Genomic DNA, 14665 nt, shown 5'->3' with positions numbered 1-14665 from the left:
ATTAGCTGCTAGAGCGCACTCATTCCATTTAGTAAGCACCGACCATTTACGAAATTTTTGGCAGTATATCTCAGCTTCATCTTGCCCTTGGGAAAGAGCTATCAAGGCTTTCTCAGCCAAAATCTCTAAATTAGGTTCTTCATAAAGCAACCCCAAAGCCAGAAAAAACGCATCTACATTTAATAACGCAGGATCCCCTGGTGACAATGCAAATGCCCAACTCTGTGGGTCACCCCGCAATAGAGAAATAACAATTTTAACCTGTTGCGCAGGATCACCAGCAGAGTGAGATTTCAGAGACAAAAACAATTTACAATTCTCTCTGAAATTCAAAAAACGGGATCTGTCTCCGGTAAAAAATTCAGGCATAGGGATCTTAGGTTCAGACATTGGAGCACGTATAACAAAATCTTGTAAGTTCTGGACCTTTGTAGCCAGGTTATTCAGACCTGCAACCAAACTCTGTGGATCCATGATTCAAACAGGTGTAACCAAAGCCATTCAGAGATTAAGAGGAGAGGAAAAAAAAAAGGCTGAAGACTGCAGTTTAAGCAAGGAGTACAAATAAGCACTTTCCAAACACAGAAGGAAAAAAAACCTTTTCATATCCTTTCCTGCTTTAGTGCATAGTTTTAACACATGCTGGCCGGCCAAACTGTTATGATTTTCCCAATGGCAGGGAAATCAAAATAACAACGGACTAGCTCTCGGGTGATGGGAACTAAAGTGACCGTGACCTGAACCTGACACGACACTGGAAGTAGCCGGGGAGTGTTTCCTACGATGCCCTAGACACCACGCGCCAGCCGGAGATCTAACTACCCCTATCAGAGGAATATACAGGCCTGCCTTACCTCCAGAGATGAACCCCAAAAGGAGATAGCAGCCCCCCACAGATATTGACGGTGAGTCAAGAGGAAAAGACATACGTAGGATGAACAGCAGATTTAGCACAGTGAGGTCCACTTACTAGATAGCAGAAGTACAGGAAAGAGTCACTTCACGGTCAACTTCAAAACACTACTCAAAAACACCATCCTGAAATTACTTTAAAACTCCAGTGACAACTCATGCCACTGGAGTGGCAATTTCAGTCCACGAGAGCTTCCAGCTACAGAGAGTCACATTGCAAATAGCTGGACAAAAGGCATTAACTAGAAACAAAATTCAACTTAGCTGAACAGGATCTTGAGGCAAGAGAATGCAACAGAATGCTACTGATACATTGTTGGCCGGCATCAGACCAGCAGCCAAGCAGCCTTAAATAGGAAACTCCCCTAATGGGTGTCAACAGGTGATCAAGGATAGAAGAAGGCAAATAAGTGGCACTACCATAAAACACCACCGGGGGAGCCCACAAACAGAATTCACAACAGTTACCAGTGAAGACATCGCTGGATCGATGTCACACACACCGATTCAGCGATGTCAGCGGGACCTCAACGGACCAAAAAAAGGTCCAGGCCATTCTGACACGACCAGCGATCTCGCAGCAGGGGCCTGATCGCTGGTACGTGTCACACATAGCGAGATCGCTACTGAGGTCGCTGTTGCGTCACAAAACTTGTGACTCAGCAGCGATCTCGCTAGCGATCTCGCTATGTGAGACGGGGCCTTTAGTCAATGCAATGGAGCTGTCATAAAAACCTCCAGTCTCTGCTGAGCCTGTCCCAGTCTAAACAGCAAAGCTGATGAGTGAATTACAGAAGGCAGCACATGGCTGTGCTTACAATAACTGTAATATTGAAGATTTCCTTTTGTAAATAACAAAAGTTGGTAAATAACAGCAACAAATACACATATTTTAAACGTTTTATTAAAACCTGATTTAAATATTCCATTAATGATTTATTCTTTATCCTTTCCTATGAAATACAGCACAGAGAAAATAAATAGCAAACAGGTCAGCAAAAGTCAAGCTTGAAATATTCTTATTGAAACTTATTTTCTGTACAATACTATTATTATATTTTAAACAGCTGCCCTGTTAGCAGCATTCAGGGAGAAAATTATGAAGGTAATCTCATTTCCCTGCATGGTATAAACTGCAGCAAGATACTGTACGTTTACAACATTAGTAATTTTGCCGAGTTTTGTAAAGGTCTCTGAACTGATTCAGACCGGATCTACTTAGGCAGCAATTTACTAAACACAAGTCAACAAGAACCTATTTGCAAACAAGACTTTCTAAAAGACATATAGTCTCATACTGTGAAAGGCCAGCTGGAAACACAAAGCATTAAACTAGTGGAATCATTCTATAAGTGTGTTAAAGTTCAGCCTCATTTTCTCAGCTGGGGATACAAACCATATTACCTGTCTGGTAATTTTCTGGTGTGTTTAAAAGTGCCTTTAATTCGAAATTCAGTTCAAGCTTCCAAGTGTCTTCTCTAATTAATCTAGCAATTGTGCTGCAGAACTGCTGGGGCTGCCTGAAACATGAAACTTCTTTCTAGTAACTGCCTGCTATAAAATACAGAATCCATTTCAGGTACTAAAGTCAAACTGCAGGTTATATCTGCTGATATATTTTGTCAGAGTTTTATTTTCAAATGTGCTCTATATTGATCAAATGTTATAACTTTCTAACCTGGTTATCCATTCTATCTGTCTTGGTATATATAAGTCCCCTGCACAGATATTACTGGATCTGTTCAGCACAGAATGTTTAGAGACATTTGGTGAAGAAGCATATAAATTATGTAGGTGTTTGGGGAAAATGTGCATTTACCACTAATAATAATAGTAATAAACTACTAGATCAGTTTTTAAAGGGTTGCCTACTACTTGCTTATACTCACTTCCTGTGCCGGCACCATACCAGCAGTATCAGCACTCTCCCTCCCGTGGCTCACGTGAAGTTGTTACGTTAAATGAGCCCTGTGTCCAATCAGCATTGGTGTAATTGTCCCCGCCTTCGGATGTATAAGTAATTATCAGGAAGTGAGCGGCCAGCCGCAACTCTGACTTCCTGCTGATTACTTATACACTCACCGGCCACTTTATTAGGTACACCTGTCCAACTTCTTGTTAACACTTAATTTCTAATCAGCCAATCACATGGCGGCAACTCAGTGCATTTAGGCATGTAGACATGGTCAAGACAATCTCCTGCAGTTCAAACCGAGCATCAGTATGGGGAAGAAAGGTGATTTGAGTGCCTTTGAACGTGGCATGGTTGTTGGTGCCAGAAGGGCTGGTCTGAGTATTTCAGAAACTGCTGATCTACTGGGATTTTCACGCACAACCATCTCTAGGGTTTACAGAGAATGGTCCGAAAAAGAAAAAAAATCCAGTGAGCGGCAGTTCTGTGGGCGGAAATGCCTTGTTGATGCCAGAGGTCAGAGGAGAATGGGCAGACTGGTTCGAGCTGATAGAAAGGCAACAGTGACTCAAATCGCCACCCGTTACAACCAAGGTAGGCCTAAGAGCATCTTTGAACGCACAGTGCGTCAAACTTTGAGGCAGATGGGCTACAGCAGCAGAAGACCACACCGGGTACCACTCCTTTCAGCTAAGAACGGGAAACTGAGGCTACAATTTGTACAAGCTCATCGAAATTGGACAGTAGAAGATTGGAAAAACGTTGCTTGGTCTGATGAGTCTCGATTTCTGCTGCGACATTCGGATGGTAGGGTCAGAATTTGGCGTAAACAACATGAAAGCATGGATCCATCCTGCCTTGTATAGAGCATCTTTGGGATGTGCAGCCGACAAATCTGCGGCAACTGTGTGATGCCATCATGTCAATATGGACCAAAATCTCTGAGGAATGCTTCCAGCACCTTGTTGAATCTATGCCACGAAGAATTGAGGCAGTTCTGAAGGCAAAAGGGGGTCCAACCCGTTACTAGCATGGTGTACCTAATAAAGTGGCCGGTGAGTGTATGTCCGAAGGCAGGGACAGTGAAACCAAACCTAATTGGTCACAGGGTTTGCGTGATGTAACAACGTCACATGAACTTTGGTAGAGCAAGAGCTGACACCGTTAGAACGGTGCCGACATGGGAAGTGAATATAAGCATTTTTATTTTAATGGGGCCAAACATGGGATATGAGAAGGGGTTATCCAAGTAGTGGACAACTCCTCTAAGTTTTCTACTTCTAACTTTTCTGTGAAGCGGTTAGGTTGATTTTGTACATCAGTTTTTTAGTACATGTTGTGTGCTATCCATAATTATTGAAGATAGATCATGTACGTATTAAAATGCATGTGACTTTTCTAACATCAATCTACAAAAAAATAGAGAAAGAGAAATTCTACTTTGATCCATGTTGCAGAACAAACTCGCCAATGCAAGTTTATTGTTTTATGAAAAAACATATAGTACATAGATGTCTTGTGTGTGCTGTCCATATTTTACTGTTTAAGACCGGGGTCAGATGAGCATAACGTGTACAATTTATATTTGCATTGTCATTCCTATGCAATCTGTGTGCCATCCGTGTGTTAGGGCCGGCGGAATGCACCGAGTAAATATTGAGATGCGTTCGCAGCCCGGGGTCCATCGTGCAGGAGTGGAATCTGCTGCTAGTATATTGTGGCACTATATGGCGGTACAACGCCTGAATAGACACTGGTTCCGTCACATGGACTGTAAAGGAGCGAGCTCTGTTGCTTCACAGAGTCACCGGGATTAGGATAATGCTGTGCCCTGTTAACCTCACAGAGGATCACAGCTAACTAACAGAGCAGGTAGCATACAGTGGTCAGACAGTCAGCATAGCACACAAACAACTCCTCTCCGGAGGAGCCGGAATTCTAGTGGCTATATGCCAGCCCTAAATTCACATGCACAAACTCCTCTCCAGAGGTGCCGAAATTCTAGTGGCTATACAGCCAACCCTGAACACATGCAGACACAGACCACAAGGTAGCTAAGCTCATAAACATAAGTTGATACAAGCGCATGGCCGTGCGGCCATGCAAACCATTTATAGAGAAAGCTCTCAAGGACCTTCCTGGTGGTCCAATAGGAACTGCTTCAGGACCTGAGCATGTGACCCCCGACCTCCAATGAGAGGTCATCCCTTGGGCATGCTCAGTAGCGGAAAAGCAGGACTTAGTCCCAGGAGCATCTGCTCGCCGCAGAACAGTGCTGGTTATAATGGCTGAGCCTGGAAGATCAGCAGTAACCAAGCGCACAGTGTCTGCCTGAGCCAGATGCTGGGACCGATGTCTCCACTGAGCAGGCTCCACTGTAGCTGAAGAAGAATGGGAGACTGCAGTGGAGGTGACTCTAGATTACCCTTGTGCAGCAGCGGGAACTCGACACCGTGTGTCCATATTTTACGTCCATCTGACATTCGTATTTAAACATCAGAATTTGAAAATATGCATATCACAAAATATCACAGTTTTCTATGTTAATAATGGCAATGTATCAATATGAAATCAGATACAGTATGGATGATCTGTATGGCATTCAATTTTTTGTGGACCCATAGGCTTGAATTTGTTAGTGTGCTGATTGATTTTTACTCAGACAGCACAGATCTGTACAATATGCTTGTCTGTATAAGTCCTAAAGTGTAGGAGAGGTTAAGATTTCCTTTTTTCATTCTTACAAAAAAGGGTGCAACAAAGATGGAAAAGACTCAAACACTAACCAAAAATCCGTCCAGCGCACCAACCATTTTTCACGTATGAGAAATAAAAGGTTGTTTGAAACTTGCCTAAATGGAACATTACAAGCTGAAATGATAAATTCTTAAGCCTCACTCAGGTGTCTGTTTTTTTTCATGTTCCCGAAAACAGGACCAATTTTTATCAGTGTTTAGTCAGTGTGTCAGTTTTTACTATCATTGTTTCAACAGTGATTTACATATGTGCAAAAAAAAATAGCATAATGTCTCCTACCCATTACATTGCTAACTCCCCCCATAAATTTGTTTAAGTTATTTTTATCTATCACTTCAATCAAAAACAGATGCTGTATGTCTCCATGCTTTTTTTGAAGATACTGTCCACAAAAAAAACACATGAACAGCATCATATATTATAAAGTATGATATCTATGAAAATAAAAAAAGTATAGAACACATAGATGAAAAACAGAAGTATGAATGACGCTGCATACCTATTGAGGGGTCTAATGGAACAATTCATTAAGGCACTTTCATTTAGATTGATCGGCTGAGCAAGCGTTCTGAATTTTTTAAACCTCTTTATTATTGTCATAAATAAACATAATAGCTATCACCTAATGAATGAGCAAGAAAAGGGCTTAAAAAATCTTTATTGTCAGCATCATATACTGCCTTGGATACAATATGCAGATTGCATAGGGACAGAGTAATTTATATCAATGATTGCCTGTCCCCATGCAGTTTGCATTGCTCCCTGTAAGGCCAGGATCACACATGCGAGAAACATGTCCGAGTCTCGCATGTTATTACCCGGCACTGTCGCCGGCTCTCAGGAGCGGAGCGTGCAGCTGCATAGCAATACATGCAGACGTACGCTCTGCTCCTGAGTGCAGGCGGCAGTGTCGGGTATTAAAGGGAACCTGTCACCACGTTTTTGGAAGATGGGATAAAAATAGCGTTAAATAGGGGCAGAGGTGGGCGTTACATTAGTGTGTGTGTTATGCGTTTATTACCCACCTAAGTTGCCGAAATAACTTTGCAAAGTCTCCGTTTTCGCCTGTCAATCAGGCTGGTCAGGTCACATGGGCGTGGTGTCTTCACCCAGATTTGGCGTAGTTTTCCGTTGGTGGCGTAGTGGTGTGCGCATGCCCAAAGTCCGGAATCCTCTTCCAGGGGATTTAAAATAGCGCGGTGTTCGTTATTGCATTGGTGATCGGTGGGCGCGGCCATCTTCCTTTGGCCGCGCGTGCGCAGAAGCGGCGCTCTGCTGGCCGCGGCTTCAGGAAAATGGCCGCGGGATGCCGCGCGTGCGCAGATGGATATCGCGGCGGCCATTTTCCTGAAGCCGCGGCCAGCAGAGCGCCGCTTCTGCGCACGCGCGGCCAAAGGAAGATGGCCGCGCCCACCGATCACCAATGCAATAACGAACACCGCGCTATTTTAAATCCCCTGGAAGAGGATTCCGGACTTTGGGCATGCGCACACCACTACGCCACCAACGGAAAACTACGCCAAATCTGGGGGAAGACAACGCCCATGCGACCTGACCAGCCTGATTGACAGGCGAAAACGGAGACTTTGCAAAGTTATTTCGGCAACTTAGGTGGGTAATAAACGCATAACACACACACTAATGTAACGCCCACCTCTGCCCCTATTTAACGCTATTTTTATCCCATCTTCCAAAAACGTGGTGACAGGTTCCCTTTAACATGCGAGACTCGGCTGTGTTTCTTGCATGTGTGATCCCGGCCTAAGGGTGTTTTCACACTGCGTTTAAGAACCTTTTCAGTGGCTCCCGTCGGTGCTTACTTCCGAACCTATGGCAAAATGGGATTCGGACGTAAGTGCTGATGGGGCTATAGACCATAATGGTGCTGGCAGAGTGAATGTAAGCTCTGCCATGCATAATTTTCAGGCGTATACACTTACTGGAGGCCGACACCCATACACATTCTACTATGTCTGAGTGTGCACCTCCAGTAGGCGAACACACCCAAAAATGATGTACGACAGAGAGTACATTCACTCCGTCGGCACTATTATAGTCTATGACCCCATTGGCGCATACGACCAAATCCTGTTTTGCGGAGGGTTCGGACATATGCCGGACTAAGCTACTGAACGGCTGCCTGAATGCAGTGTGAAATCACCCTTAAACACAGATTAAAAAGATAAGTAGAAAAGATCTGTGCTACACAATAATACCATCTCAAGCACCCAGTAGGAACCAACACACTATCAATTTTACCCAAAGTGTTGCCTAAAATTCAACTCTGTGTTTTTAAAATTGCATCTACATTTTGGGAAGGCTTGGTGACAACATAGACACGTTCCCAAGAGTCTTATGTCTATTTACAGTATTTAGCAAAAAACAAAAGTCCAAGCAGCACCAGTCTTTATAAAGTGGTTGGTGCACAGCACTATTTGTAAACCAAACATTTCATAAAGGTTGGCAAATATAAAAATGTAGGCAGCACTCCAGACCCTTCAGATGAATAAAATAGCAAGTATATTAACAATTGCAATCATTTAATTTAATTATTGACAACATCTTAGATAGTAATAGTTGATTATTGTATTTAAGGACTTTTAGGTGTAAGCAGGGCTCTGATGTGCAGCAATACTATTTAGGGCGAGTTCCCTTGTACTCAAGGAGTGTAATGACTTTGTGTTGTCTATATTTATATGGGTATCTTCAAGACTCAGAGGTATCCCCTATCTTTGGGATAAGAGATAACTTTCCGATTGCTAGTTGACCGACCACAAAGACTCCCACCAATCCCAAGAACTGGGGTTCTGAAGTGTGAATAGAGTAGAGGTCGATCATTACTACTGATGTTCCATTCATTCTTATGCGAAAATCACAGAGCACATCACTCAGCTGTCTAAAGCAGTTCCATTAAGAATAAATAGAGTAACAATACCCATGATCGACCTACCATTCAAGTCACATGAGCCCCCATTCGCGGGACTGATAGGAGTGTTAGTGGTCAGATCCCCAGTGATTGAAAAGTTATCCCCTATGTCATAGATGGATAAGGGATAACTTTCAAACCTGGGAATACCACTTTAAAGTATCCTTACACTTTAAATTACTCCATGAACAAAAAGGGTTAACTCAGCTAAATTATCACATTTTCAAAGGAGATAGAGGAGGAAGCTGCTGCCCTCCCTCTTTCCCTTTGACATCATTTGATATCAGAGATGCCTTAAAGCGAATCTGTGACCAGGTTTGACCGATATGACATTCAGCCACCACCTTTCAGGCCTGATAAAGAGCAATCTATAATGCAGTATATCTGCCCCCAAACTGACCTGAAAGACAAGAAAAAGACCATTTATTATACTCAACTGCGGGCAGTCCGGTCTGAGGGGTGTCATTGGTCTTGCTCCAGTGCCTCCCCTCTTCTTGCAATGCCATCTTTCTTCTTGCTTCGTATGGGTGATGCATCCCTACATCATCCACACAGTCTCCCTGGCATTGCACTCCTGTGCAGGTGTACTTCTCTGCCCTGACTAGGGCAGAGTAAAGTACTGCAGTGTGCAGGCACCGGGAAAGATGAAAGAGCCCCGGCACATGTGCACTGGAGTAGTTTACTCTGCTCTACTGCCAGGGACCATGTGTGGATGATGTAGGCACATGTCATCCACATGAAGAAAGAAGGAGGATGGCATCACAAGAAGGGTGGCGCCGGACCAAGACCAGCGATACTCCTCAAACAGGACCACCCCGCAGGTGAGTATAATGAAAGGTCTTTCTCTTGTCTTACAGGTTGGGTTGGGGGAAAATATACAGCATTATAGAATTGGTCAAACCTGGTGACGGGTTCCCTTTAAATTTAGTGTTAAATATTCTGTAAGAAATTGTACATTTTCTCAACTTATAATGTAGGCTTTATTAGTTTCTACATTACTTCATTAGGAAAAGCATCATTCAGGTTATACCCGATTTTTGATGCCCCATTGGTGCACTCTTATAATTTGTCTGCTTACCTTCTGTACTAGATGAGCAGGAAACTGGGTCACTGGTGGATCGGACTATACTGGCAATCCGATATCTTTTGGCACGATGCTGCTGGGCTGTCTTTTCCTTCTGTCCTGAGTGAGGTGTTGGATTAATTGGTAGTGTGCTTGGTGATGGTTGGCATTGTCCAGGTGTTTGGCTGAACACACCACAACACATTTTTATGGGTTTCATTGAGACCTTCCTTTCTTTTGTCGACAAATGAGATTCTCTTTCAGGAGTGCTCAGATTCAGAGATGACGAGTCCAAAGATCTGGACTGAGAATAATTATCACAGTCTTGCCATTGAGATCTGTCTGTTGATGCTCTGCTTCCATCTTCATCTGGTGAACACTGAGAATTGGTGAGATGAAGGCCACAGCGGAGACTATACTCCAAACTGGCACAGCTGCTTTCTGTAGCTGCTGTGCGAATAGTGCTATATGGAGAAAAGTCTGCAGAACGCAAAGAACCCTGAACTTCTAAAGAACAAAGATCTTCTGATGAGCAACTATGAGCAGGGATGTCAGCTATTTCCGATACCAGAATGGAGGTGCTGTCCACAGACACTACAATGTAAAAGATGAAGATAACAATTAGCTTAACTATAAGTTTGTTTTGAATAACATATATTTTGTATGGATATAGAGAAGTATATCTTCTAATATATGAGTGAATTAGTCCTGGAAAGCCCCATTAAATTCATAAGGAGAAAAACCTTCAAAAATATATTTAGTCTCACAGCGAAAATTAATTAAAAGTTTATTTAGAGCAATCCAATACAAGAAGGAGACTCTACTACTATAAATAATAGAAAACCCTTTATTAAATCATGATTAAATTAAAGAATTCTGAGAAAAGACATAAAATTCAGGGGAAAACAACATGATGCAGGATAAAGTATAGTAGTATAGTGTAATAATATTAAAAATTAATTATAGTAGAGGTACAATTGCAAAGACAGTTATAAGTGGAAGGAAAATTAATGAAGTACATGTCCAGTGTCTGTCATTAATCAGCTCACAATAAAAGTGCAAGTGCAACAAAGGGAAAAAGTCCCTTAGACCATGACATGAAGAGTATGATGCATAGAAATAATATCAATATAACTCCACACAAAACCCAAACTAAAAAATAGTAAAGTAGACGGCAGCCTTCTAAATAAATATAGAGTACTTCATAGTACCGAAAAAAACAGTGTGCCCATTGATGCGCGTTTTGCATTAGCTTCTTCAGACGGGGAAGCAGGTTTTTTTTTAATTATGAAGTACTTTATATTGCTTTATAAGGTTTCCTACTAGTCTCATATTTTTCAGTTTTGGTGGGAAACTCTGTTAATAATAATATTCCTGTGCACCATATTTTTCGTTTTCATAGAGATTACCAAGAAACACCTTATCACGGACTGAATCATAGAACAAAAGTACGATTATGTGAAAAATAACTTGGTTGTCCCCTTTCAAACGCTATTGCTCAAATGGATGAGGCAGGCAAGGAAAAAATACAAGCTTTTATTTACCCATCTGGGTTTATTCGCTGCCTATCGTCATTGCTCTGGTCTTTTTGATCATTTGCAGTGCTGACAATGTTGGTCATGCTGCAGTCAATCTCTCAGCTCAGCGCTTTGTGACTTATAGATCGGGTCATTGATTGACTGCAGCACTGTCAAAGTGATGTCACTGCTTCAGATGATAAACAAAGTTTGGAACGGCAGTGCAAGATGGCACTAAATCTGGAAGGATGAGTTAAAACTTTGTCATAGATTGATTATTATACCTATATACTAACAAGAGGGTACCCCATCAAAAGGTATAATGTTGTCAATTATACTACGTATATTATGATCATTTAATAAAGATATTTGTTCTAAATAAAATAGTGCCATCCTTGGGTTTTCAAATGATATTCAAAGTTTTAGAATCTTAATGTGGCACAAGGGAACTTGTTCTAATATTTATGCCAATAAACTACATTTTGGCTGTATATACTAGGTGACAATGCTACTGTAGCATACCATAGACTGAACATCATAGACACACACATTCTTCATATTAACTGTCTTTATTAAATATTTAAAGGGGTTGGCTTAGGATCCTATCTTCAGGAGAGCATCTCTCCCCTGCTTCCTGTTTCTTTTTGCCGAGAGGCAATGCGCTTCTGATGATTGAAGGGTTGAGACAGTGGCATAGCTGAGTCACCTATATGTTCTCCTGTGCAGCTTTGCCAGAGGAACGCAGGGACATCGGAGCTGACCAGATCCAGCCATCTGGCCAGATTCATAGCAGCACTTTAGAGCTGCATAGAAAACATCTTGCAAGCACACACCCCTAGCCTAGGAAGCCGTCACTTCTCATAGATTGCAGAATAAAACAGAAAAATACCCCCCATTCTTTAGAACAGAGTGGATTTTTAATAAGTGGTAAATGGCAAAGTTCATTGTTTTTACAATTACTTAGCAATTTTACCCATTTATCAAGATGTTGATTTTCCATTTTTGCTCTTTCATGTTTTCCTCCCCTTCTTCAAAAATCATAGCTTTTTTATTTTTCCATCAACATAAACATAAGAGTACTTGTTTTTTGTGTGGGATGAGTTGCACTTTTGAATGACAGAATCCATTTTATAATGTAATGTACAAGAAAGTGGGTAAAAAGTTGCAAGTGCAGTGAAATAGTAGAAAAGTGTAATTCTGCAATTGTTTTCTTTTTCGGAGTTCATTATATTGTAAAAATGAACTAAAATTTGTGGTGTCGCTTTTTTCCAAGAGCCGTAACATTTTCAAATTTTCAGGTGATGGAGCTGTGTTGAGGGCTTTTTTTAGGAGCGAGCTGCCGGTTTTAATTATACCATTTAGGTGTACATACAATGCTTTGATCACCTCTTTTTGCATTATTTTTACACTGTTGTGGCAGCCGAAAAAACGCAATTCTGGCCTTTTGATTTATTTTCTCGTTACACCATTTTTTGATTGGGTTAATTTTATATTTGTATTAATTGGCCTGTAACAGATTTAGAGATACCATGTATTTGTATTTTTTTCATTTCTTAATTTTAAATGGGAGAAAAGGGGAGTGATAGTGATTTTATCTTTTATATTATTTTTTAATTATTTTTAACTTTTTAGTGTATTCATTAGTCTTCTTCGGAGACTTGAAGCTGCAATCGTCTGACCGCTTATGCTTTATACAGAAGTTGTAGACAACAAAAATTACTGTCTCCTACAAACACCATTGTGGGGAAAGAAACAGGTGTATATCTGGTACCAGTAACCCAAAATAAAGAGATGCTTGCAATAACGCAAAACTAAAAAGTACTTTATTTAGACCATCAACGTGCACAAGGATAGACATAATATCAATTTATAAAACAAAAAGTAGGTGGATACTTTTTATGACAAAAAAAAAAAATCTTCATATCACAATAGAAAAAGAGAAAATGGCTTAATACAAAATATGCCTAGAGATAAATAAATAAACCAGGGTTGCTAAGAGCAAAATAGCACATGAAATCTACAGCAAAACCAATAATAGATGGTCCAAATATAAGGGCAATATAAATAAAATGTTAAAAATACTGAAGTGCCTATTGTATAGCAAAATATACTATTAGAATAACAGAATAATGTAATAATAAAAAAATTATTATTGCATCGTTTTAATCTGAGATCCAGAACTTTTTTATTTTTCCTCTAATGGAGCTGTATGGCAGCTTGTTTTCTCCGGAACGAGATGATGTTTTCAGAGGTATCATTTTTATTTACATTCATCTTTTTATTGCATTTTATTCCACTTTTAGTTCGGCTGTATGATGATTAAGCATTGTATTTGAAGCCCTGGTCTCCTGGAAAAAAATTAAAATAAAAAACAATATCCCTCACCTGTTTGACATACTGTCCAACACTGTAATTCATGTCTGTGACAATTGGATTTCATCCCAGATGGTGCCAAGATGCAACTGTCTAGGATGAAAAAATGAGAGAATGAGCTGCTGCGAGTGCAGCATCAGTGACTAGCGGTGACAACATAAAGATTACCACAGGTCATTGGGACTGCATTCTCAGCTCACTTCACTGTAAGTTGGGAAGATGAAGTGCAGTGACCTCAGTGAAATCACTGCTAGCACTGTTAGAAAAAGTCTCATGGTGCAGCGCTGAGCTCAGTGAGTTCACCGCAGTTCACGGTAAGAAATTTCTCACTGAGGTCAGACTCATCACAGATCATCAGCCCAACTCACAGCGAAGTGAGCTAGAAACGCAGCCTTAGTGACCTCCCGTAACCTCAATGACATCACCTCTAATCACTGAAGGTGTGCTTGCAGCAGCTCATTCTTCCATGGTTTTCAGTGTGAACAGCACCATCCAGGTTGAAAACCAATTATGGCAGACATGAAAAACGGTATGGGACCGTATGTCGAACAAGTGAGGCATTTTCTGTTAATTTAATTTTATTTTTTTACAGGAGACCATGGCGTCAGTGGAATGGGCATTACGTGAGTATTTTTTGTTGTTTATTATTTATTTATTTATTTACAGGGGACCAAGGCTTCAATGAAAAGGGCGTAAGGAGAATATAATTGTGTTTGTTATTTTTAAATACATTTGTAAAACAGTGTGAATTTTTATTGGATATTGGCCCCTTCTCAGGCTAAGAACATCAGCTCTCAGCTGCCCCAGAAATGATGCAATCCAATTGTAGTGCTTAGTCTTGGCTCTTCCCACTTGACCTGATGTGGTGGCAAGTGGGGTAATAGTTTTGGGGCTTATGTCAGCTATGATATGATCGCTGGCATCATGAGAATGTGACTTTGTGTGACTGGTGGGTTACGTCTTTAAAGTTACTGCCAGTCACAGGCAGTGGTTCTCACGCTCAGCTCAGTGTGTTAAGGCGGGTTTGGTGAAAGTTTGCATCACTGATGTCACTGCTCATCGCACTATCTGGATGTAGCTGAGTTGGTGATCATTGAGGAACATGAGCAGCATGGATCATCTGTAAAAACATGAGGATTACTTTGATTTTTGATTTTTATTTTTTGGTTAATAAATCCGTAAAATAGGGTTGGGAGTTTTTATTT

The 14665-nt window shown here is 41.1% G+C and overlaps 1 protein-coding gene across 3 annotated transcripts in view; it reads right to left on the bottom strand.

Moving 5' to 3' along the window:
* The window catches only part of ENTREP2 (endosomal transmembrane epsin interactor 2), a 1414087-nt gene that overhangs the window by 107173 nt on the left and 1292249 nt on the right, over positions 1-14665 (bottom strand). For all 3 annotated transcript variants that reach the window (XM_077263898.1, XM_077263899.1, XM_077263900.1), the window contains one exon: positions 9586-10164. In XM_077263898.1, coding sequence (XP_077120013.1) covers positions 9586-10164 — 579 coding nt within the window. The remainder of the gene's footprint in view (positions 1-9585; positions 10165-14665) is intronic.

This window comes from Ranitomeya variabilis, chromosome 5 (genome assembly GCF_051348905.1).
Source record: "Ranitomeya variabilis isolate aRanVar5 chromosome 5, aRanVar5.hap1, whole genome shotgun sequence".
NCBI lineage: Eukaryota > Metazoa > Chordata > Amphibia > Anura > Dendrobatidae > Ranitomeya > Ranitomeya variabilis.
Note: the sequence above shows the minus strand (reverse complement) of the source record. Positions and strands in the feature narration are given on the sequence as shown.